The 26481-nt window shown below is 42.3% G+C and overlaps 1 protein-coding gene across 3 annotated transcripts in view; it reads right to left on the bottom strand.

The window, feature by feature from the left end:
- The window catches only part of LOC149449997 (solute carrier family 2, facilitated glucose transporter member 11-like), an 83350-nt gene that overhangs the window by 40109 nt on the left and 16760 nt on the right, over positions 1-26481 (bottom strand). Inside the window, exon 1 of one of the 3 annotated variants that reach the window (XM_089692518.1) lies at positions 2997-3065. The exons of the other annotated variants lie outside the window; for them this stretch is intronic. Within the exon in view, the coding sequence (XP_089548644.1) occupies positions 2997-3050 (54 nt within the window). The 5' untranslated portion in view covers positions 3051-3065. Of the gene's footprint in view, positions 1-2996; positions 3066-26481 lie in introns of those variants that run through there. 3 annotated transcript variants of the gene reach the window in all.

Genomic DNA, 26481 nt, shown 5'->3' with positions numbered 1-26481 from the left:
GGTGGAAGGAAGGGAGGGAGTGGTAGGGTGGAAGGAAGGGAGGGAGGGGTAGGGTGGAAGGAAGGAAGGGAGGGAGGGGAAGGGAGGGAGGGGTAGGGTGGAAGTAAGGAAGGAAGGAAGGAAGGAAGGAAGGAAGGGAGAGGTAGGGTGGAAGGAAGGAAGGGAGGGGTAGGGTGGAAGGAAGGAAGGGAGGGATAGGGTGGAAGGGAGGGAGGGAGGGAGGGAGGGGAAGGAAGGGAGGGTGGAAGGGAGGGTGTAAGGAATGGGAAGGGAAGGAAGGAAGGGGAAGGGTGGAAGGGAGGGAGGGAGGGGAAGGGAGAGAGGGAGGGGAAAGGAGAGAGGGAGGGGAAAGGAGAGAAGGAGGGGAAAGGAGAGAGGGAGGGGAAGGGAGGGAAAGGCTGGAAGGAAGGGAGGGAGGGGAAGGGTGGAAGGAAGGGAGGTTGGGGAGGGGAAGGGTGGAAGGAAGGGGAAGGTTGGAAGGAAGAGAGGGAGGGAGGCAAAGGGAGGAAGGAAGGAAGGGAGGGGTGGAAGGAAGGGATTGGAAGGGTGGAAGGAAGGGAGCAGAAGGGTGGAAGGAAGGGAGGGAGGGGAAGGATGGGAGGGAGGGGATGAAGGATGGGAGGGAGGGGAAGGAGGGGAAGGAGGGAAGGATGGGAGGGAGGAAGGGAGGGAGGGGAAGGATGGGAGGAAAGGATGGGAGGGAGGGGGGGGGGGATGGGAGGGAGGGGAAGGAGGGAGGGGAAGGATGGGAAGGAGGGAAGGATGGGAGGGAAGGAAGGATGGGAGGGAAGGAAGGATGGAAGGAAGGATGGAAGGATGGGAGGGAAGGAATGATGGGAGGGAAGGATGGGAGGGGAAGGATGGGAGAAGGATGGGAGGGGGGAGGGAGGGAAGGGAGGGAGGGAAGGATGGGAAGGAAGGATGGCAAGGAGGGAGGGGTAGGGTGGAAGGAAGGGAGGGAGGGGTAGGGTGGGATGAGAGAGAGGGAGAAAGGGAAGGAAGGATAGGAAGGATGGGAGGGAAGGATGGGAGGGAGGAAGGGAAGGAAGGATGGGAAGGATGGGAGGGGAAGGATGGGAGGGGAAGGATGGGAGGGAAGTATGGGAGGGAGGGAAGGATGGGAGGGAGGGAGGGAGGGGAAGGATGGGATGGGAAGGATGGGAGGAAGGGAGGAAGTGAGGGAGGGAGGATGGGAGGGGGGGAGGGAGGAAGTGAGGGGTGGAAGGAAGGAAGGAAGGTTAGGTCAAACTTACCATGACTCCTACAGAAGCATCAGAGCTGTGACTGTCGGCTGCTGTATTCAGTTTCCCGCGGCTCCCAGCCACACACCTCTGAAGCTGCACAGACTGGACTGTGGTCGTGCACAGTGAAGAGGCAGAGCCGATTTAGTCTCTCTCCCCTCTTCTCCTATTGGTGCCGAGGATGGAGGGAGGGACGGGACTGCTTGGCAGTGAGAAGAACACAGCAGCTGGAACACAGTGGCGGTGGGAGGAGCGGCAGTGGGAGGGAGAGAGGCGAAAGAAAACCATTCTGTGCAGCGGTGGAGGTGGCAAGCAGTGCCAGGGCTAGGGGTGTGTGGGAGGGGCGGCGGTGGTTGTGGCAGCGATCTCCTGTATAGCTTTCAATGAAGCAGCTGGAAGCTACTTTTCCTCCGCTCCCTCCTGTGGCTTCCAGCTGCTTCATTGAAAGCCATACAGGAGATCGTTGCCTGTCACCACCGCCACCCCTCCCACACACCCACCACCGCTGTGTTCCCAGACTTCCCGCCACTGTGTTCTTCCTACTGCCCAGCCCAAATTTCGAGGCCTGCAGCCAGGGATGGATGACAAATCTCCTCTGGGGGTTGGGGGGTTCAGACCCCCTCCCTTATCTACGCCCCTGCCCTAGTCCCCCCTTTTTTCTTACCCGAGCCAGATCTGACACAGCAATGTGCACAAGAGCAGTGGCTCTAGCCGCTGTCTCCCTCCTCACTGGACAGATTGATAGCTATTGGCTCCCGCTGCTATCATTCAAATGCTGTGATACGACAGTGGGGGCAGGGCCCGAACCACCTGCTGTGTGTCAATGAACGCATTCAGGATGGCTTGGGAATGAGCCTGCATGGGCTCCATGGGGGCACCCACCAAGAAGGAGGGGCCTGGAGTGCTGGCAGGGGACCCCAGAAGAGGAAGATCGGGCTGCTCTGTGCAAAAGCATTGTAAGGTAAACAGTGTGATGACTTATAACAGTAGTCTCCAAACTGCGGCCTGGGGGCCGAATGTGGCACTTTGCTTGCTTTTATCTGGCCCTTGGGGCACTATGTAATTTACTGACACCAATGAATACCAATGATGGGGCACAGTTCCCAGCAATGACACCAACAATGGGGCATAGTTCATCCCAATGATACCAAGAATGGGGCCCAATGACACCAATGATGGGACCCAATTTCTTCCAATGACACCATCAATGGGGCACAAGTCCTCTCACTAACACAAAAGATGGGGCATTGTTTACTCCCACTGATGCCGGGACATTTTCCGGTCCAGCCCCCTTAAAGTCCGTAAGACTGTAAACTGGCCCTTTGCTTAGAAAGTTTAACTTATAACAACGCATGCACAAAAACAAATACCTTATCTAAGGTCATTTGTTTTAAATAAATATTCTCATTATTGATATGGTCAATAATCAGATCTTTTATCCCAATACTACACGCTCCTTGAGAGGAGGTGAACCTACAATAAATGTTAATACAGTAGGCAGTTACCTTATCAAAAGCAGACAAATACAACAAATAGAGCAAAATGAAACAACTACTCAAGCAGAACACTACTTCTGTAAAAACAGTGTCACACTACACCTCCACCTCCCAGTGACAGAAAGGTGCAATAAAATAGTCCATGAATGATATTTGTTTGGCTGAATGGTTCAAATTAGACAGTCAATGAGAGTTCAGTAGCTGAAACCACCACCTTGCATCAAAGTGATCCACACTCCCCTCTTGTCACCTCACTCACCACCATTTTTTGCTTCTCATTAAAATGATTCGCAAAATAAGCTTGGTTCTCCATAACACAGTGCCGGTTCCATCCCTGGTTAGCAATCTCCAATCAGATGATCTTTAATTCTGCTAAAACACAAAGAGGACAAAAAGAATCCTCATAGTGTAATCCCTTTCAAAAGCTTTATTAAAATCTGCCCCTTAAAATAACACGCGCAGAATTTACAAAATATTTTCGCCTGTCATTCACATAATCAGATTCAGACCGTGTGATTAAATGGAAGCCATATCTCACCACGCTACCGGGATCAGTGTCAATTCCTGCAGTCATTGCGGCGTCACTTCATCTTTGCCGTTTTTTTTTTTTTTAAATATTTTTTAAATATATGCTTCAGATTTTTTTAACATAAAAAAAAGTAATTTTAACATATATTTTTACAAATATTTGTAAATACATTCCAAAAATGTAGATTTGTATGATTAAATTTTGTAATAAAACCATATATTATTGTTATTATACAGGATTTATATAGAGCCAACAGTTTGCTCAGCGCTTTACAATATAACAGTAGACAATACAGTTCAATACAAGACGGTTAGGAGGGCCCTGCTCCTTGGAGCTTACAATCTATCTATCTATCTATCTATCTATCTATCTATCTATCTATCTATCTATTGAAATATATTGAATACTGCCAAAATTGTAGCATTTCAAATATAGGTCAATATATTTGGGAAGAATATTTTAAAAATATATTTCAAATATATTTTATTTTTCTTCCATATGGGTACCTACATGGAACACTTGCAGAGATAGCAACAGATCTGTACACCCATGTGAGTGAGGGCTTACACAAGCAAAACATTTTACTCTTAAGCTGGCCATACAAAAAAATTTGTCTGGTTCAGCAGGGACCGGCTGAATTTTGATCCATGGATGGGCACCCTGGTTATCGGTCTACCAATCAATGTCTATACAGGCACATGATAAGGGGGTAATTTTTTTCGTTCAACACGCAGGTTAGATTACAGACTTTATTTTACCTTTCCAGTAATTTACCTTGATAAAAAACACAATACCCTAGTTGTTTGACGTAAAGCCCACCTCACATTTTCTAAAAATAGAAAAGAGGGACATATTTTACCACAAAGTATGCATGTAAGGGACAGACACCTATCATACCCCCAATTATGTGAACCCTAAATAATTTATGGGCAAGACACACAAAAAAACATTCAGTCAAAAATATTTAATTTTCTCATGTATTTATTAATATCAATATAGGTGCCAAATCTATGTATATTTGCCTTGGGTGCAAATTTTAGGCCTTTATCTAAAATTTTAATCTCATCTTGAGTAAGGGTTACCGAGCTAATGTTATAAATGCCCTCCCCTATACATCTTTCCTTTTCCTTTTGTTGTCTCCCCTTGGTTCCTTCCCCTGTTCCTCTGGGCTTTTCTGTTCCTCTCTTCCCAGAGAAAATGGTCTCTCTGTTTCCCTTCTGTACTGATTTGGATAAGTAAAATTCCCCTGTGCCCCTCTCCCCCAACCCTGTTGGTAAAAGGGGTTTCTTGGATATGATCCTGGTGGCCTTCCCCTGTGTCCTCTTGGAAAAAAATTTCCATTCCTAGGCCTGCCACTATACTGTTGGGGATTATTCCAACCATCTAGTGGTTGGAACCTATTCTGAACTGGAATTTGGAAATGATTATTATAGGAGCTCCTTGAGACCCCATTTCCTCTTCCCTTACTCCTCCATGGGGAGTGGTATTGTCCTCTTTGTATATCCATGGCCATATTCCTACCCTTCTCATCTATCTTTTTACCTTTGGAAAGTTCATTATTATGCATGCCATTTTTCATAGGTGAGTTGGCTGCTGTAGAATTTGTAGATTGGCAATTCTCTTGTATAATATCTTGCCACTTATATATGTTATTGTTTTTGTAATCCCCCATATCTCTGATATACTTCTTATGTTTCCTTTTTTTTTACTTCTAAATCTTTTTTGTCCAGTTGCTCATGTAATTTCTTAGATAAATCATCATAATCTTTCTGATCTTTACATCCTTCAATCTTCATTTTTAGTTCATTAAGTTGGGATTCTATTATCAACTTTCTCTTTTTCCTCTCCATTAACATATTAGTAGCTGTTTTTCACATGTGTGAAAAATATTCATCCATTCTTGATTTGATTCCTCATCCGCTAGGCCATCATTTGGGCCCAAATCCCATCTAAGGCGCCTCGGGATAATATCCTCCTCTAAGTATTTTTCCAAGGTTACAACATCACACCATAGCTGTATCTTCTTCTCCATATTATACCCTATTTTCTTCATCAAGTGTTCTAAATTACCATCTGACACCATATGTGCAGTGGAGAATACTTCCTCTAGGTCAACTTCCCTTGAATTAATATAATTGAATATATCCATGACCCACCGTGAAATAATACACTCCCCAGTGTATATAATATATAGATGTGAAATGCGGTATCCCTTACCCTAATAAACTAACCCAATATTCATAAAAAAAACTTTCACCTTTGAAAGTGCCAGTAATCAAATAATAATATGAATAAATCCCCACCTTGTAAACCCAACCTGGGTCTTTTAACAGGTCTTTAAATTATTGTCAGTAGACTCATCTTCAAGTATCAGTGGGCAGTTTTTTATGCAGTGTACTTTCATATATAATGTCCATATAACATTTTTTTTGCTTGCTCTGTACGGTTTAAACATGGTATGAAAAATAACCACTGGGTGGTGCTCCTAGACAATCCTCTTACAATGTATGTTGGTTTCCATGCTGTGGAGTCTGTTCACTCCAAAATCAAATGTTAAAAGCAAACAAAATCTTTCAGTACTTACTAAAAACAAATGTCAAGCCGTCAAATGTACTGAGCATTTTTGTACAAATTCCGTTGAAAATTTATCAGTGTATACCCAGCTTTAGACAGTGGGGGGGGGGGGTCTCTCGCCTATTTATATGAACAAAGGCCCCGAAATGGAGGGACAATTTAAAACTGTGAAAAAAATGTATATACAGTCAGGTCCATAAATATTGGGACAATGACACAATTCTAACATTTTTGGCTCTATACACCACCACAATGGATTTGAAATGAAACGAACAAGATGTGCTTTAACTGCTGACTGTCAGCTTTAATTTGGGGGTATTTACATCCAAATCAGGTGAACGGTGTAGGAATTACATCAGTTTGCATATGTGCCTCCCACTTGTTAAGGGACCAAAAGTATTGGTACAAAATCATCATCATAAATCAAACTTTCACGTTTTAATACTTGGTTGCAAATCCTTTGCAGTCAATTACAGCCTGAAGTCTGGAACGCATAGACATCACCAGACGCTGGGTTTCATCCCTAGTGATGCTCTGTCAGGCCTCTACTGCAACTGTCTTCAGTTCCTGCTTGTTCTTGGGGCATTTTCCCTTCAGTTTTGTCTTCAGCAAGTGAAATGCACGCACAATCGGATTCAGGTCAGGTGATTGACTTGGCCATTGCATAACATTCCACTTCTTTCCCTTAAAAAACTCTTTGGTTGCTTTTGCAGTATGCTTTGGGTCATTGTCCATCTGCACTGTGAAGCGGCATCCAATGAGTTCTGAAGCATTTGGCTGAATATGAGCAGATAATATTGCCCAAAATACTTCAAAATTCACCCTGCTGCTTTTGTCAGCAGTCACATCATCAATAAATACAAGAGAAGCAGTTCCATTGGCAGCCATACATGCCAACGCCATGACACTACCACCACCATGCTTCACTGATGAGGTGGTATGCTTAGGATCATGAGCAGTTCCTTTCCTTCTCCATACTCTTCTCTTCCCATCACTCTGGTACAAGTTGATCTTGGTCTCATCTGTCCATAGGATGTTGCTGCGGAGCTGTGAAGGCTTTTTTAGATGTCGTTTGGCAAACTATAATCTGGCCTTCTTGTTTTTGAAGTACACCAATGGTTTACATCTTGTGGTGAACCCTCTGTATTCACTCCGGTGAAGTCTTCTCATGATTGTTGACTTTGACACACATACACCTACCTCCTGGAGAGTGTTCTTGATCTGGCCAGCTGTTGTGAAGGGTGTTTTATTCACCAGGGAAAGAATTCTTCGGTCATCCACCACAGTTGTTATCCGTGGCCTTCCAGGTCTTTTGGTGTTGCTGAGCTCACCGGAGCGTTCCTTCTTTTTAAGAATGTTCCAAACAGTTGTTTTGGCCACGCCTAATGTTTTTGCTATCTCTCTGATGGGTTTGTTTTGTTTTTTCAGCCTAATGATGGCTTGCTTCACTGATAGTGACAGCTCTTCGGATCTCATCTTGAGAGTTGACAGCAACAGATTGCAAATGCAAATAGCACACTTGAAATTAACTCTGGACCTTTTATCTGCTCATTGTAATTGGGATAATGAGGGAATAATGCACACCTGGCCATGGGAACAGCTGAGAAGCCAATTGTCCCATTACTTTTGGTCCCTTAACAAGTGGGAGGCACATATGCAAACTGTTGTAATTCCTACACCGTTCACCTGATTTGGATGTAAATACCCTCAAATTAAAGCTGACAGTCTGCAGTTAAAGCACACGTTGTTCGTTTCAGTTCAAATCCATTGTGGTGGTGTATAGAGACAAAAATGTTAGAATTGTGTCGATGTCCCAATATTTATGGACCTGACTGTATATACGCCGAGGAACAGACGTATTTGAACACCCTGTGATTTTGCAAGTTCTCCCACTTAGAAATCATGGAGGGGGCTGAAATTCACATTGTAGGTGCATTCCCACTCTGAGAGACAGGATTTTTTTTTAAAAATTCAGGAAATCACATTGTATGATTTTTAAAGAATTTATTTGTCTTGCACTGCTGAACATAAGTATTTGAACACCTAAGAAACAGCAAGAATTCTGGCTCTCAAAGACCTGTTACTGTGCCTTTAAAAAGTCCACCTCTACTCCACTCATTAATCTAACTTAGTAGCACCTGTCTGAGCTCTTTAAAGACACCTGTCCACCCCACAGTCAGTCAGACGCCAACTACTACCATGGGCAAGACCAAAGAGCTGTCAAAAGACACCAGAGACAAAATTGTGGACCTCCACAAGGCTGGAAAGGGCTACGGGGCATGGCCAAGCAGCTAGGTGAAAATAGATCAATTGTTGGAGCAATTTACAGAAAATGGAAGAGGCTAAAGATGACTGCCAGTCTCCCTCAGACTGGGGCTCCATGCAAGATCTCACCTCGTGGGGTATCACTGATGATAAGAAAGGTGAGGAATCAGCCCAGAACTACAAGGGAGGAGCTGGTCAATGACATGAAGAGAGCTGGGACCACAGTTTCAAAGGTCACTGTTGGTAGAACACTACCCCGTCATGGTTTCAAATCATGCATTGCACGGAAGGGTCCCCTGCTCAAGTCATCACATGTCCAGGCCCGTCTGAAGTTTGCCAATGACCATCTGAATGATCCAGAGGAGGCATGGGAGAAAGTCATGTGGTCAGATGAGACCAAAGTAGAACTTTTTGGTCTAAACTTCACTTGTCGTGTTTGGAGGAAAAAGAAGGATGGGTTGCATCCCAAGAACACCATCCCTACTGTGAAGCATGGGTGTGGTAACATCATGCTTTAGGGGTGCTTTTCTGCGAAGGGGACAGGACGACTGCACTGTATTAAGGAGAGGATGAATGGGGCCATTTATTGTGAGATTTTAAACAACAACCTCCTTCCCTCAGTTAGAGCATTGAAGATGGGTCGTGGCTGGGTCTTCCAACATGACAACAACCCGAAGCACACAGCCAGGATAACCAAGGAGTGGCTCCGTAAGAAGCATATCAAGGTTCTGGAGTGGCCTAGCCAGTCTCCAGACTTAAATCCAACATCTTTGGAGGGAGCTGAAACTCTCTGTTGCTCAGCGACAGCCTCGAAACCTGACAGATCTAGAGGAGATCTGTGTGGATGAGTGGGCCAAAATCCCTGTTGCAGTGTGTGCAAACCTGGTCAAGAACTACAGGAAACGTTTGACCTCCGTAATTGCAAACAAAGGCTTCTGTACCAAATATTAACCCTGATTTTCTCAGGTGTTCAATACTTATGTTCAGCAGTGCAAGACAAATAAATTCTTTAAAAATCAAACAATGTGATTTCCTAAATTTTTTAAAAACAATTCTGTCTCTCAGAGTGGGAATGCACCTACAATGTGAATTTCAGACCCCTCCATGATTTTTAAGTGGGAGAGCTTGCAAAATCGCAGGGTGTTCAAATACTTCTGTTCCTCACTGTATATATATATATATATATATATATATATATATATATATATATATACACACACACACACACACACACACACACATGTTGATGAGATCTGATTGGTTTACATTTAACAATTTTTTTAATGAAAAAAAAAGTTTCTATGTATAGTTTGAAAATATAAATGTATATAGGGTAAGCCATATTTGCTCACTATGTACACTATTGCAGATCTATACAATAGCTGTGTTTTACTGCTTCTCACCATATGAGTTCGTAGACTCACTCGAAACAATGCATTTCCTTCATGGCTAACATTTTTCAACAACTGTTAAAGTGGAACTAAACCCATTTAACGGTTTCCCAAAAAAAGTTATTTTCAAGGCATGCTGTGAATGATAACTCTCAATTTCTTGAGCTGTCAACTGTCAAGCCTGCAAGTGGCTGGTGTCATAAGTGATCACATGTGCAGCATCGTGGCAACTGGTCCAACATGTGTCATGTTGCCAACAGAGACTAAGATGGCAGCTTCCTTGGCTGTAAAGTAGAGGAGGGTTTAGTTCCACTTTAAGCAAAAAGGTGGAATGAAGTTCTGTAAATAACAGTCAAATCAGTATTCACATTAAAGTGTTACTAAACCCAGGACCCTGCATTCACTATATCTGGTCTTCCACAGTACACACAACATGGAAATGCAATTATTTCAGTAAATATAAACTGCGAAATACCTTTTCTCTTGGCTTCAATCAGTGTTCATCCAAGCACTAGCTAAAGCTTGTAGGAGGATATTTCTTTCTATAATATCGGAAATACACGGTGTTCCTACTATATATATATATATATATATATATATATATATATATATAAAATAAATACCCTAAATGCAGATAAACACTTTTCACCCCAAAAAGTGTATGAATCAAATATAAATATAAAGTGCTGATTGCTATAAATAAACAATATAATTCCAAATCATAATACATATAATATAAAAAGTTCGATAAGAATCCTTGATAATAATAGTGTTCAAAGAAATAGTTCTCCAAAGAAAAAGTCCACAGAATAACTTCCAGCAAAATGATAATTCCAAAGTGTTTCAGGAGATCAAACCTCAAAGGAAAGAGAACTCACATAGTGTAAAACCATAAATATACATGGGATCAAAAGAACATCACTGCAAACGCACGTGAATCACACTAAACCACACGTGATCACTAATAAAGGTGAGTATTAGTGTGAACTTGTGCATGAGAACACTAGTGACACTTGCATGCAGTGTTCATACTGTGAAAAATGTGTCCACTTCTAAGTATAAGGATTGAATACCCTTACCAGAGCATGGATTTAAACCAACATGTAAAAATCCCAATCAAGAGACCGCCTTGTGGGTTCAGTAAATGGAACACTATTCCTCCATCCATACATAGCTTCACTCAATGCCACTGAACAGGCTATATTGGTGCAGTTCATAAAGACTCATCCAATACTACTTCTCTGTAAAGGCTTTATGATTAAGTCAGATGACGAAACGCATCAAAGGGAAGTGACGTCAAGATGCACAGCATAGCCGGAAGTTACTGGACGGCCATCTTGGATCCTAAGGATCTGCAGAGGGTCTGGCTGTTTTTTATTGCTTTCTATATGACTTTTTGTTATTCAATAAAATGTATCTGGTTAATGATGAGCCTATCATTGCCGGGTTTTTGGTGGCATTATCCAGAATCAATTGCTTACAGAGAAGTAGTATTGGATGAGTCTTTATGAACTGCACCAATATAGCCTGTTCAGTGGCATTGAGTGAAGCTATGTATGGATGGAGGAATAGTGTTCCATTTACTGAATCCACTTCTCTTTCCTTTGAGGTTTAATCTCCTGAAACACTTTGGAATTATCATTTTGCTGGAAGTTATTCTGTGGACTGTTTCTTTGGAGAACGATTTCTTTGGACACTATTATTTATCAAGGATTCTTATTGAACTTTTTATATTATATGTATTATGATTTGGAATTATGTAGTTTTTTTTATAGCAATCAGCACTTTATATTTATATTTGATATTTCTTTCTGCTCTAGGAGGATACAAAATCCCTGACCTCTGTCTGGACAGTGCTGATTGGCCCTGTGCTGATCACATGCACTCTCCTGAGAAAAAAAGACCTCTAGCAATACACACCAAGCTGAGCAAATGCAAAATGCCTGTGGTTCAGTCTGTCTTATCAGGAGATAAGAGGTGGTCACTTGAAAAAGGGGAGGAACAGAGAAGAAAGGATCAAAGGGCCTTTCTAAACAATGCAGAGGATTAACCCCTTAGGTTCCACAATCAGTATAACAAAGATGCTTTACTGCATATACAGACTGATTTTACTTTTGTGTGTTTAGTAACATTTTAAGGTAGAAATATGTCCTCCCATTTCAAAATATGTGCTGCAGCATATACAGTATTTTTTTTCCATTTTGGATAGAGTGAGGTAGAGTTATGTCTGTTTTTTTTGCCATCTGCATCCCATTGGGGAGATTTCTCTTAATTTCCTGTCCCATAGCCAAAACAGGAAGTGAGAGAAAATCTCTACAAATTAAGGGAAATCCTTCAGGACCCCCAGGTCTCCAAAATTAGTGTCCCCCCTCCATTACCTTTCTAAAGTGAGGGAATTCCTTGTTGTCCCCAGAACTATCCCCATTAGAAGATTTCTCTTCTATTGCTGTTCTGAGGACAACCCAAAATTTGGGATTTTCTTTCACTTGGACTTATGGTGACAATGGTAAATATGACAGACAGAAAGGGCGAATCTCCTCAATGGGGGCACAGAAAGCAATAAAAAGGTATGCTTTAATCCATCTCCACTATCCAAAACTTAACAAAAAAATCCATTACTTATACTTAGCCAGGTATTTGGCTAAAAATGGAGAGTTATCTGGTTAACGGTTGTTTCCAATAGGTGGAGGGAGTTAATGAGCAGGAAGAGTTCAATAGACTGAGTCAGGCAGCACTGCACTGTGGAAACTGTAGTCCAGAGGAGAGATTCTACTGTGGTAACCCAGAACTTTTGAACTACATTCCCCAGAGAGAGATTGCCAGGAGGAGGGGAAAGAGCTGCATTTTCCTGGGCTAAAATAACTTCCTTTTGCTATGTGGGAGATGGGAGAGTGCACATTACTGTCCAGTGTGCACTATTGCTTGTTACTTATCAGCAGCCTGACTGGGATCTGGAGTTCTGAGTGTTGATAGCCAGAGTTATCTGGGTGCAGAGTGGAGGAAAGACTGATCGCTGTAGGTGACTGAATTGTGAGCTGCAATATTGCTAGGACTGGTCAGCTGCCGCTACAGTGACACCATTTGCTGCTAAAAAGACTGAGCCCTAGTAGCTTTACTCGCTGACTGCAGGTTTTACTGTGACTGTACTCATGTGCACCACCGGGAAAACTGGGCCCCAACGCAAGCTGATAGGACTGCTGTCTCCATAGCTGCTCCACAATTTTCCTTAAAAAACACACTTGATATATAATATTAATAGAAAAAACAAAGCCATACTTCTCCCTTCTTTTAGAAAGAAGAAGAAAAAGAGATGAAAACCATGTTTTATAAGGGAAAAAAAACATGACATTGCAGTACTAAATGTCATGCAGATCTTGCTTGGTTTCTAAACTGAAAATGGTTTGCCCTAAAAATACTCTGCACTTACCATTTAACAAAAACAAGAAGATGTAGTGTACAAGGAAATTCAAATATTTAAATTTTATCACAATTATCACTGCCTCTGGTCAGTGGACATGAAAAGGTGACTTGTCCGTGTAAATGTAGTCAAAACTGGATCTCCGATTAAAATTTAAGAGCAAATTGAGTTAGAGGGAGGATCCTGGTTGGAGGTAAACTGTACATGAAACTATAAGGCCCCTTTCACATAGGGCAGGCTTCGATTAGGTCAGCCAGGGATCTGTCATCTAATCCACTGATCAGAGCAGAGTGGGCGGATGACAGATCTGTATCTGCTCAGTTTCTGCAAAGCGGACATGGACAGTACCCGCTGTGCTCTATGGGCGGCTCGGAATAAACAGACTCCGCTGTCTGTTTACACCCAACGGCCCTCTGATCCGATCGACCTAGATCAAGGGGTGTGGATCCCCTTCCAGACCAGATCAGATTGGAGGTAGGCTTGTGTACATGGACACAAGTCTGTTTTACACCCACCGGTCCATGGGGTGAATGGAGGGTCCAATTGGATCCACCTAAAGTTATTGAAACAGAGGAAGAACCAGAGTATGGCTTTCATTTGTTATGATGACCACATGGTCAAAAGTAGTTTTGGTGGCAAAAAGTTTGCATCCAGCTCAGGAAATATCCCCAACAGCATACATGTTCATTCCCTTTTCCTGGCAACATGATGCTGAATTGCTCATTCTGTATACAATATCTTTATACAAGGTTGTTTGCACGAGTGAACATGACTGGGCAAAGTAGATTATCTGCAGAATGTAGCTTATAATTGATGTATGTATTTTTGAATGATCGATTAATAGTAGGGATAAGGTTCAGGTTTTCTGCTGCAGCCTAGCATATGTACTTTTGGACGATCAATTAATAGTAGGGATAAGGTTCAGGTTTTCTGCTACAGCATAGCTTCCTGTGCTTTTTGTTTGACAATAGCTTGTTTTTTTACCCTACACATGGTTACAATGTAAAAATATTGACTCCCCATAAACTTCAATGGGGTTCACCGCAAAGTTCACAAACTTTGAGCAAGATCTGCAAAACTGTTCACGAGTCCAGGCAGATTAGCTCATCCCTAATTAATATATGGGTATGTGAAAATTAGTTAACTGTTAACTATAAAATAGGTTTCCAAAATTAATATTAAAATAGGTGTGGGGAAAAAAACTTTTGTATTAAACATACACAATGGGTAAATTCTCATTTCTCATGTTTGTAAAAATATATTGTTTTAATAATTAAAAAAAAATTATTAATGCGATTTTTTTAATTGATGGAAAACTCCAATTTTATATAATTTAAATGTTAATTTTTTAATATATTTATTTAAAAATAATAAATACAGTATGTGGATATATATAGTATTGTACTGTTCTTTTTTAAACTGCAGTCATATATGGCTACAATGGAGAGAGAGTACATTTCATATGATTAGCTCTATTAGCTCTGCGGTTATCCTCTTATTACAACACTGATTGTGTGATTATGGCAGGCAGACACCCCACTTAGAACTCAAGAAGAAAGAAGCCAGTGGAATCCATGAATCAGCTGGAAGAGAACAGCAGCTGGTTTGCAATGAGATCTGCAAAAAAAATCCAAGTATATAATAGACAAAAACAGGGTGTTTTTTAACAGTGACATTATTATTATTATTATACAGTATTTATAAAGCGCCAATAGTTCGCTCAGCACTGTACATTACAGAGGGGGACAGAACATGTGACAGAACAATACCAATACAATGCAAAACATGAGGGGATTGAGGGCCCTGCTCTTTCGAGCTTACAATCTAGGAAGGAGGGGATGGTGGCACAGGAGGAGATAGCTGTGGGGGATGGAGTGGTAAGAAGAGTGGAGGAGGTCTGCAAGTTAGCAGGGGGTTGGGTAGGCTTCCCTGAAGAGATAGGTTTTGAGGGTGCACCTAAGGGAGAGGAGAGTAGGTGATAATCTGATGGGTTGGGGCAGGGAGTTCCAGAGGATGGGTGACACCCTGGAGAAGTCCTGGAGGCGGGCATTGGAGGAGGAGACCAGGGAACTAGAGAGAAGGAGGTCTTGTGAGGAGCGGAGTGTGCATGCTGGGCGGTACTTGGATATTAGGTCAGTGATGTAGTTCGGGGCAGTATGGTGGACAGCTTTGTACGTCAGTGTTAGGATTTTGAATTTGATCCGTTGCGCAATCGGAAGCCAGTGGAGGGATTGGCAGAGGGTGGTGGTGGAAACGGAGCGGTTGGAAAGGTGAATGAGTCTGGCAGCCGTATTCAGGATCGACTGAAGCGGGGATAGCCAGCGGCAAGGCAGGCCAGTGAGGAGGGAGTTGCAGTAGTCGAATCGTGATATGATGAGGAAGTGGATGAGCTGTTTACTGGTTTCTGGGGTTAGGAACGTGCGTATTTTGGCGATGTTGCGGAGGTGGAGTCTGCACGAGTTTGTTAAAGATTGGACTTGGGGCTGGAAGGATAGGTTGGAGTCCAGAATGACACCAAGTACTCTGGCCTGCGGGGTGGGTTTGATGGTGGCATTGTTGGATGTGATGGAAAAGTCAATGGGGGGTGGTGTCCGGGCTGGGGGGAAGACAAGAAACTCAGTTTTGGAGAGGTTCAGTTTAAGGAAGTGGAGTGACATCCAGTCTGATATGTCGCTCAGTAGGTGTGTGATTCGGGGCGGAGACCGAGGGGGTGAGGTGGGGGGTTGAGAGATAGATTTGTGTGTTGTCGGCATAGTGGTGGTAGTTGAAGCCGTGAGAGTGTATGAGTTGGCCAAGGGAGGAGGTGTAGATGGAGAAGAGAAGGGGCCCGAGGACAGAGCCTTGAGGGACCCCAACAGAGAGGGGGAGTGAGGGGGAGGTGGTAGCATTATAGGTAATGCTGAAAGAGCGTTGTGACAGGTAGGATGAGAGCCAGGAGAGAGCAGAATCTCTGAGGCTGAGGGAGTGTAGTTTTTTGAGGAGGAGGGGGTGGTCGACTGTGTCGAAGGCCACAGAGAGGTCAAGGAGTAGGAGCACTGAATAGTGGCCATTAGCTTTTGCGGTTAGCAGGTAGTTGGAGAGTTTGAGTAAGGGGTTGGGGAGAATAGTCGGACGCAGTGAGCCTCGAAGGAGGAGAAGGATAGAGAGGGGGGGTTTGGAAGGACTCGGAAGGTGCTCTGCGGTGACAGGAGCAGACCAACCCCACCACATTTACGACCGTTAGGCCTGGGTGAGTGGGTCCAGGTGAGACCTCCGTAGGAGAGTGCAGCAGAGGAGGTAGAGTCAGTGGGCTGGATCCAGGTTTCCGTAATCGCTAGGAGGTTGAGTGAGCGGGAAACAAAGAGGTCGTGGATGGCGGTAAGCTTGTTGCACACCGATCGGGCATTCAGGAGTGCACATGAAAACGGGGGGGGGGGGGATTTTAGGGAGCAGGGGGACAGATACTAAGTTGCGGGGGTTGCGGCAGGACGTGGAGGCGGGAGGGTGTTGTGCGGGTGAGGGAGGTGGTGGAGGGCCAGGATTCGGGGAGATTTCCCCCGCGGTTAGGAGGAGGAGAAGGGTGATAAAGGTGGCATGGGAGCCGGATGTGCAGGAGCGTGAGAAACTACTAGTGGAGGTGTTTGGGTCAGTGGGAGAGTGGAGTAATAGGAGGAGGTGGTGGGTGCCGTAGAGGGGCGAAGGAAGCAGTGAGGACACAATATACAATTGTTTGGGAGGGGCAGAGGGATATAGTGAATGGATTTTGGGAACGGAGGAGAGGAAAATGAGAAGGAGGAGGCATTTTGGGGAGGTGACGAGAGCAGTAGTAGGGAGATGATAGCAATGAGGGGGAGATGTACAAGTTTTGGGGTGGAGCAGAGGGGTAAAGAAATGAGATTTGGGAACAGAGGATAGTAATATGATAAGGAGAAGAGGGGGCGTATTATATAAAGGTACACGAAGTGGGACTCAGGTATGTAAGAGAGGTTTCCCAGGGTGTATGCTTGCAGTCTGTCCAGCATGCAGTAGAGTTTCTTGCAGTTGTTGTGTCTTCCTGCTGCTTAAGTTCTCCTGCTTTAGTTCAATTGCTGTGTTTAACTGCTTCGCACTCAACTCAACGCAACACTAAATCAAAAGCAGCACCCCCATCAGAGACTGTGCCCCCCATCAGTGACGGGGCACTGTTCCTCCCACTGACACCATAAATGAGGAACTAATTACCCCTCTGGCAACAACAATAGGGCACTGTTCCTCCCACCAACAGCAGCAACAGGACACTGTTACTCTCGCTGATACCAGAAATGGGGAACTAATTACCCCACTGGCACCAACAATGGGACATTGTTCCTCCCACTGACCACCAAACCTAGGGTATTGTTTACTCCCACTGATGTCAGGGCATTTTCTACTCCCAATGGCCACAATCCGGCCCCCCTAAAGTTTGAAGGGCAGTAAACTGGCCCTTTGTCTCAAAGGTTTGGAGACCCCTGTTCTAGAGGAAGCCATCACATAAGTAGATATTAGCTAGTTGTTGTCCTTTATTAAACAAAGTGGAACATAGCCAGAAAAATCCTGCAAGTTTCTGCCATTCAAGCCTTAATCATGGCTTAGGTTGACCCATGATTGAGACTTGAAAAGTTGAAATCGCATTCCTTTTTATGTCTGTATTCCATTTTGTTTGTTAAAGAACAGCTGCTAGGTGATATCTACTGATGTGCTGGCTTCCTCTAGAAGTTTGTATATTGTGCTAGGTTCCCAGAGACCATTCAGCCTGAGCACTGGGTTTTGAGAGTTGGAATTGTTGAGATCCCCAGGAGTTGCAGCGCTGCTCTATTTGTCCCACATTGACAGGCTGGATTGACTGTCCCCAATACCTAGAAATGGCATGGGCGTGGAAAAAAGATGGCACACATAGGTGAATGTATCCCCAATTTAGACGGTAGGTTAGAAGAAAGAGAAGCTCGAATGACAAGTTGAGGAGATTGTTTTCGGCTGGAGATGGGCTTTAAGCAATTGGCTGCTTACATGGCTGCAGAACACAGCAGGACGCAGCAATGTAAAAATGAAAATGCCCACCTAGGGAGAGGTGCATTAAAGTTCCTGTATGGAAAAAGTTCACTTTAAATTTTCTTTCCATGAACAGCATTTATAGGAACACAATATCCATTCACAAATATTATTTTTCACCAAGTGGATTCCTTCTGTGCGTTTCAACAGTTATTGTATTTTCTATATTGTGGCAGCTCTGCATGTACTGGGCAAGTCTGGCCTAACATAGACAATACTGGCAGCACTTAGGAAAGAATTATAAAACTGAAGCTGCTTCCCACTGTCTGCTCTTATAGTTTGTTTCTTTCCAATTTTATGGATGATGAACAGAAAAATCAAAGAGAGGATTCCTAGGGCTAGTGAACGTCAGACAACGAAATGTTCCAATTAAATGCCTCTGTTTTCAAATTGCCATGCAGAGAAGAGAGGCACTGCTCATTTATCTTATGATTGTCACATGCTGGACAGAAATCTAAAGCTCTTCAAGAAATATAAGTATTGTAAAATATATCTGGTAGTATTCTGTATGCTTAGTGTGTGCAAATTAGGAGTTATCATTTCCTTTAAGTGTATGTAAATGCAAACAATGTACATATCATACTGTGACACTAGACGCTATTAAAAACATAAAAAAAAAATAGATATCTTTTTTTATGCCAGTATTTGCTGTGGTAGCGTAATTTCTGCCCCCTTCCACTCCCACAGCTGGGGGAGGAGACTGCAGAAGATGCTTGGTGGCTTCTGCTGATGACATACGATGAGCTCCATGGTAATACTAATCTGTTCTTCTGCTGTCTACCAAACTGTTGAGGCTGGACAGGGACATGGCACCTGAATCTGACTACAGGTTTACAGGCAGCCTTGCATTGGAGTAGCCTGCTGTAGATTCCAAGTCAGGAGAACGGATGCCAACTGACCACGCTAGGATATATCTGCTTCTGTGCCTAGCATGGTCAGTTTGAAAAAGCAACCAAGAGGAACTACAAAGATCACCAGTTATTTAGCAAAAAAACATACAGGCTACATTAAATAGAACTACACTGCTCAAAAAAAAGGAACACTTTGAAAAAACATCTGATCTCAATGGGGAAAAATATCATGCAGTATATCTATACTGATATGGACTGGGTAATAAGTTAGGAATGTAAGGATGCCCCATCGTTTGATGGAAATGAAAATTATCAGCCTACAGAGAACTGAATTCAAAGATACCCAGAAAATCGAAGTGAAAAATGATGCAGTAGGCTAGTCCAACTCAAAATGGTACTCAGTAGTTTGTATGGCCCCCACGTGCTTGTATGTATGCCTGACAACGTCGGTGCATGCTCCTAATGAGACGACGGATGGTGTCCTGGGGTATTTCCTCCCAGATCTGGACCAGGGCATCACTGAGCTCCAGGAGAGGTGCAACCCAGCGTGGTCGGATGGAACGAAACATGATATCCCGGAGGTGTTCTATTATTTTTAGGTCAGGCAAGTGTGGGGGCCATTCAATGGTATCAATTCCTTCATCCTCCAGGAACTGACTGCATACTTTCGCCACATGAGGCCGGGCATTGTCGTGCACCATGAGGAACCCAAGACCCACTGCACCAGCATAGGGTCTGACAATGGGTCCAGGGATTTCATCCCAATATCTAATGGCATTCAAGGTGCCATTGTCTAGCCTGTACAGCTCTGCACCTCTCTCTAAGGATATGGCTTCCCAGACCATCACTAACCCACCACCAAAACGGTCATGCTAAATGATGTTACAGGCAGCATAATGTTCTCTATTGCTTCTCCAGACCCTTTCACGTCTGTCACATGTGCTCATCTGTTTAAAGCACAGGGCGCCAGTGGCAGACCTGCCAATTCTGGTGTTCAATGGAAAATGCCAGTCAAGCTTACCCTAGTACTGCCAGGTGGAAGTGCTAACCATTTAGCCACTGTGCTGCCTATGAAGTTTATTCTTGGGGCAATGATATTTGTTCACTACATATGTAGGCTCTGTTTACTGCTTAGTATAGCTCTACATTGCTGTGTGTTAATCCTCTTACCTTTCTGCAAGAATTTTTAAAAAGAGCCTTCTAATTGGAAACAATAGACTTTATTCACTTTCTAATTACATAAAAAAAACATTATGCTACTCGTAGCCACAGACTAGGCAATGTACGTTGCCTTTGAGTTAGATCACATTGGGATTAGCATTTTTTCCCTTTTTTTTTGTTCATTGCAAGCACAAATTAATAGGCTGACACATGCCATAGTGATTCATACTGGTCCAGAGTCATGCAAACTTTAAATCATCTACATACCCACAGGGAGAACATGCAAATTTCAGGCAGGCGGTGCTGTGGTTGGGATTTGAACCCACAACCCTATTCCTGCCAAGCAGAAGTGCTAACTATTTAGCCACTGTGCTGCACCAATTTAACCTTCTTGGAAGATGTGCCAAGAAAAAGCCTTTGCTGCTTCAAATAAAAACATTGGAGCAAGAGTACAGTTTTCCTTTGAACATACTGTATGAACAAGTCTGTGAATAACTGATACTTAAATTTTACTTTTATCTGGAATGAATATGTACCTACTTTGCTGTATGCTGCTTTTCTGCTATTAAACAATTATTCAAATTTTGAGGAAAACCAATAAAATTATTGTGAAAGAATTTATGAGCAAAGGCCAGACTTCTGGAACAATGTGTTATGAACTGATGATTCAAAGATTTTGCCACAGTAACATGTAGCCAGGTGCTTGGCTAGAGAAAAAAGCTACTACAAAGACACTGTCCTGCAGCTGCTTGTTTGCCTATACAAGACTTCTATGCTGGCTTTCAGTGCCATTCAGCACCCATCCAACAGATGGAGCTGGTGGGCATAGAGGACTTGAGAGTCTTTGATGCATACACTGAACTTTGGGAAATGTAGTGTGAGAAGAGGATCTTGCATAACAGTAGATAAAGTGATGGACTGCAACTCCCAGATACACACTCATAAAGTAGAACCATAGGCAAAACTTTTTTTTTGTTTTGGATAGAGCAAGGAAGGTCCATAACCCCTGGCAGATTTTTTTTCGCCATCTGTGTCCCATTGGGGAGATTTACGATCACTTCCTGTCTCATAGCCAAATCGGAAGTGAAAGGAAATCCCTGCAAATTAAAGGAATTCCTTGGGGACTCCCAGGTCGCGAGAACTAGTGTTTCCATTGGAAAATTTCCACTCTATTACTTTTCAGGGGACAACCGAAGAGTTGGGTTTTTCTTTTACTTTCAATGATAATGATAAATAGGACAAATAGAGAGGGGAAATCTCCCTAACAAGGGCACAGACAGCAGAAAAATTGACAGGAGTTCTAATCACTCTCCACTCTATCCAAAACTAAAACTAAAATTGCCTTTAGTTATACTTTAACCCCTTGACGCCAAGCATACACAAATTAGTTGCCTCACAGAACTGGGCTTTTTCTGTGGGGCCACTAATTGGCTTACCTGTCTTTGTACTGGGAGTGCACCCACAAAGACCGGGTGTCAGTGAGAGCCCTGGGTCTTGTTCTAACGATCGGGACCCAGGTCTCAATGTGATAGCCTCTGACTGACTATCATAGTGATCAGTCACTGTGAAGCCTGCCCCCCAAATAATATTAAAATAAAATAAATAAAAATACCTAGATCAAAGTTTGATCTAGGTCAGTGCCAGGGTTAGTGTTTGGGTCAGGGTCATGGTCAATATTTTTTTTTTTGTCATGATTTTTTTTTTAATGTTTAAATTAGTATCAGTGTCAGCGGCAGGATAAAAAAAAAAAAAAAGCAAAATGCACGCTATTGTTCTGGGCTGTACTACGGATACAAACAACAACTACCATACACACATGTGGTATCGCTCCGATTGTCAGGAGCAGCAGAATTTAGTTTGGGTTGGTTATGGTAGTAGCAAGAAATATACAGCTAAATTAAAACATCTCTTTTACTATTTTGGGTCAGTTTTTCTTTGATAATAAAAAAAACAAATCTGGAGATATTCATGATCATTTACCACCAAATTAAAGCCCAATTTATTCTGAAAAAATGTATAATTCACCTGTATGCACAAAGTAGTTGTGATGATATGTACGGTTTTGCTAACACATGTCAAAGTTGCAAAATTGTGCTTAGGCTTTAAGATTTGTTTACCCTTAGGTGTGAAGGGGTTAAAGCAAGAGATGAGAGAGAGAGAGAGAGAGAGAGAGAGAGAGAGAGAGAGAGAGAGACCTTTCCTCTTGCTGTGAGGGGATGGGAGTATGCACTAAACACTGTTAACTTGTGTGCTGAAGACTGGATTTGCTCCAGGCAGACCCAGAAGTGAACTAACATCTGAGCAGCAGGATTAAAAGTTGCCGTATTGCTGGGGCGGGTGAAGGGTCATTGTTGATCTCTCACTGCTAGCAGAGACAGAGCACATAAGGACTGGACATTTGAATAGCAGCCTTTATCACTGCATGCAGACTTTACTGGAACTGGACTTATATGCAGGGCTGGGACAAGAGGGGGGTGGCAGGAGGGGCAGCTGCCCCAGGCACAGTGTGGAAGGGAGCGCCAGGTTGTGAGCGTGCTGAAGAATCTGTGGACAAAATACTTGGGCTGTTACAGCACTCTATGCTCCAGCTGAAGACTTGCTAAAAACAGAGGCGAGAGTGTGCCAATACCAATTGCCGGCTTCCTTTCTAGGCTGCCTGGCTGGAATGGGGCTGTAACAGTAGGAGCTACAGGACAGGTGGGTGGTAAGCAAGACACCAAACTCTGCAGCCCTGATCACCGTTTCCTGCCCAGCAGTCATAGGAGCTCAGCCCAGGGCAAACTGAGGATAACAAAGGATGGATTCCAGATTGCATATTCTCTTCCTGTGAGCCCCAGCCTGTTCTGCTTTCCAGACTGTAGAAATGGGTGCTGTAAACCTGCCCTACACCTTGCAATGCAGGTTTAATGAAAGAGAAAGTCAAATCTTAAATAGGTTAGAAATATGCTGTGTAATCTTTTAGATTGTAAGCTCCAAGGAGCAGGGCCCTCCTAACCCACTTGCATTGATCTGTATTGTTGCTGTATTGCCTCCCGTTATATTGTAAAGAGCTGAGCAAACTGCTGGCACTATATAAATCCTGTATATTAATAATAAACCACATACACACTATAACTTATTAAAAATCATTTTTTATAAATAAGATATAGTATATATAATATAGTAAGGTGCAGCGTATGTGGAATACATCTAGTAGAGCCTGAAAAATCCAAGTACATTCCTAACCTATTCAAAAATATGAAAAGAAACAGCAAGGAATGTGGTGCCATAATACAGCACACCTCCAGGAAGATAAAAAAAAAAGTCCACCCCTGCAGTGCTGGAGGGAAATAGCTTCTTTTACTTATTTGATTCCATGCTCCATCCAGCTCCAGTGCTCTCTTCCTCCACCCAAAGCCTCAGCAACATCACATAGCACACAGGAACATTAACCCTGTATGGTATGATGAGGCGGCCGGAGTGTGACCACAGCCACTCACAACTTATACAGAAGCTGCAGAGAACAAATCATAACGGTGGAGGGAGCCTACTGTAGCGAGGAATAAAATAAAGCTCAGCACACATGGATCAAAATTCTTACAGTTCAGCAGGGACTAGCTGAATCATGATCTCTGTGTAGCCTGCCTCTTAGACAGAAGCCAATTGTCATATCAGCTTCTGTAGAATGGGATTGCTGGAAAAATTTTGTTCAATCATTGACTTGCAGCCAATCAGCTGCAGCACTGATCTGTATATTCTGACAGCAGAAGGTCCCCACTGTTAGAATACAATGTCTCAGCAGAGAGGATTTCTGCATTGATCTCTCTTGTGTGGCTTCAGGAATCTGTTACTTTTTTTTTAAATTCAGCTCACTTGCTGAACAAAAAATCTATGCATGCGTACTAGGGCACTGCAAGGGTAGATTTTTTTACTTTCATGCAGTTGAAATTTGATCCTTTGTTATGAAAGAGAACATAAGAGAAGACATTTGGGTCATAAATGGGTGGTTCCTATGTACTGTATATATGTGAGTATGTATGTGCATGTATATATGTAGGTGTGAAATACCTCATAGGGCGTACTGCTGAGTACAAGGATGTATATACTCCTGGTCTATGCATGCTGTAGTTTACCCACTTTTAACTCCTGCACAATGTATATAACATATTCTTCACCCCTGTACTCTGTACATTATCCGATCCTGATTCCTGTACTCTGATTCTTGCACTTTGTAATTTATTCAGTCCTGACCTTAGCACTTTATACGTAGATGTAATGATCAGGTGTGGTTATCAGGCATGGGTTGGTCATGATTGGTAATGCAAATTGTGGTGGAAGAAGTTATTTTATTTGTGAAGATAACTCATAACTGAAGAAATGTTTTAAGTGGAAATGAGATTATCATTTGGAAATATTTTCACACATTGATGTTCATGGACATTATATTTATAATGCTGATGATTATGTAAAGCATTAGTATTGTATTTTGGCACATAGTATTTATGAATATAGTGAAGCATGGCACTTTGATGGTTATATATAGAGATGAGCGAATTATTCAAAAATTCGATTCGGCTGATTCGCCGAATTTGCGGAAGAAATTCGATTCGATGCGAATTTATTCGCTGCGAATTTAACTTATTAAAAGGGTTTCTAGGCTTCAGAGAGCCTTTATATTAGTGCAGAACACTGTACCTTTAATTTAAATGCCCTTGGAGTCTGCTGGGGAAGAGAAATAATACTGTCAGTCAGTATGACATGCAGATGAGTGCCGTCGATCTTAGAATCACCGCACACTTCACTCATTTGGGCAGTCACGGGGCACGAAGAAGAAGAAGAAGAAGAAGAAGAAGAAGAATGAAAAGAAGAAGAAGAATGAAAAGAAGAATGAGAAGAATGAAAAGAAGAATGAAAAGAAGAAGAAGAAGAATGAAAAGAAGAATGAGAAGAAGAATGAAAAGAATAATGAAAAGAAGAATGAGAAGAATGAAAAGAAGAAGAAGAAGAATGAAAAGAAGAAGAAGAAGAAGAATGAAAAGAAGAATGAAAAGAAGAAGAAGAAGAATGAAAAGAAGAAGAAGAAGAATGAAAAGAAGAATGAGAAGAAGAATGAAAAGAAGAATGAAAAGAAGAATGAGAAGAATGAAAAGAAGAATGAAAAGAAGAAGAAGAAGAATGAAAAGAAGAAGAATGAAAAGAAGAAGAAGAAGAATGAAAAGAAGAAGAATGAAAAGAAGAAGAAGAATGAAAAGAAGAATGAGAAGAAGAATGAAAAGAAGAATGAAAAGAAGAATGAAAAGAAGAATGAAAAGAAGAAGAAGAAGAATGAAAAGAAGAATGAAAAGAAGAAGAAGAAGAAGAATGAAAAGAAGAATGAAAAGAAGAAGAAGAAGAATGAAAAGAAGAAGAGGAAGAATGAAAAGAAGAATGAGAAGAAGAATGAAAAGAAGAATGAGAAGAATGAAAAGAAGAATGAAAAGAAGAAGAAGAAGAATGAAAAGAAGAATGAAAAGAAGAAGAAGAAGAATGAAAAGAAGAATGAAAAGAAGAAGAAGAAGAATGAAAAGAAGAAGAAGAAGAATGAAAAGAAGAATGAGAAGAAGAATGAAAAGAAGAATGAGAAGAATGAAAAGAAGAATGAAAAGAAGAAGAAGAAGAAGAATGAAAAGAAGAATGAAAAGAAGAAGAAGAATGAAAAGAAGAAGAAGAAGAAGAAGAATGAAAAGAAGAATGAGAAGAAGAATGAAAAGAAGAATGAAAAGAAGAATGAGAAGAAGAATGAAAAGAAGAATGAAAAGAAGAATGAGAAGAATGAAAAGAAGAATGAAAAGAAGAAGAAGAAGAATGAAAAGAAGAAGAAGAATGAGAAGAAGAATGAAAAGAAGAAGAAGAAGAATGAAAAGAAGAAGAAGAAGAAGAATGAAAAGAAGAAGAAGAATGAAAAGAAGAAGAATTCCAGTACAGCAAAAAGTGTATCTGCAGAGAGCTCCGCTATTTCTGACAGTTCTCTGACAGTTCCTTCACATTTACAGCGGTTGAAACATTGTATCTATTTGTTTCCGAATAAAAACATCTGTATCCTAAATGGAAACAAATAGATACAATGTTTCAACCGCTGTAAATGTGAAGGAACTGTCAGAGAACTGTCAGAAATAGCGGAGCTCTCTGCAGGGACACTTTTTGCCGGCTGTAGAAGGGATGAAAATCGGCCGATCGGGAAAAATTCGATTTGTGCATCCGAAGTTTGCTAATTTTCGGATTCGGTGCGAATCAAATTTTTCCTAATATTCTAAACGAATTCCACTTCGCCAAGTTCGATTCGCTCATCTCTAGTTATATATATATATATATGAGTTAATGCATTTATATGAGAGTGTGATTAGTGTGGGCGATTCACATTATTGTTTAGATTTATTTACTGGTAGGAGCTCACAATATTCCCTGGTTTTTAATATGGGCATAAAAGTTATTACAGCACTGAATACCATTGCTGTTGATGTTATCTGTGCCATTGTTTAATGCTGATTTGC

This window comes from Staurois parvus, unplaced genomic scaffold (assembly GCF_062004578.1).
Source record: "Staurois parvus isolate SC_StPar_1 unplaced genomic scaffold, SC_StPar_1.0 ptg000589l, whole genome shotgun sequence".
Taxonomy (NCBI): Eukaryota; Metazoa; Chordata; class Amphibia; order Anura; family Ranidae; genus Staurois; species Staurois parvus.
Note: the sequence above shows the minus strand (reverse complement) of the source record. Positions and strands in the feature narration are given on the sequence as shown.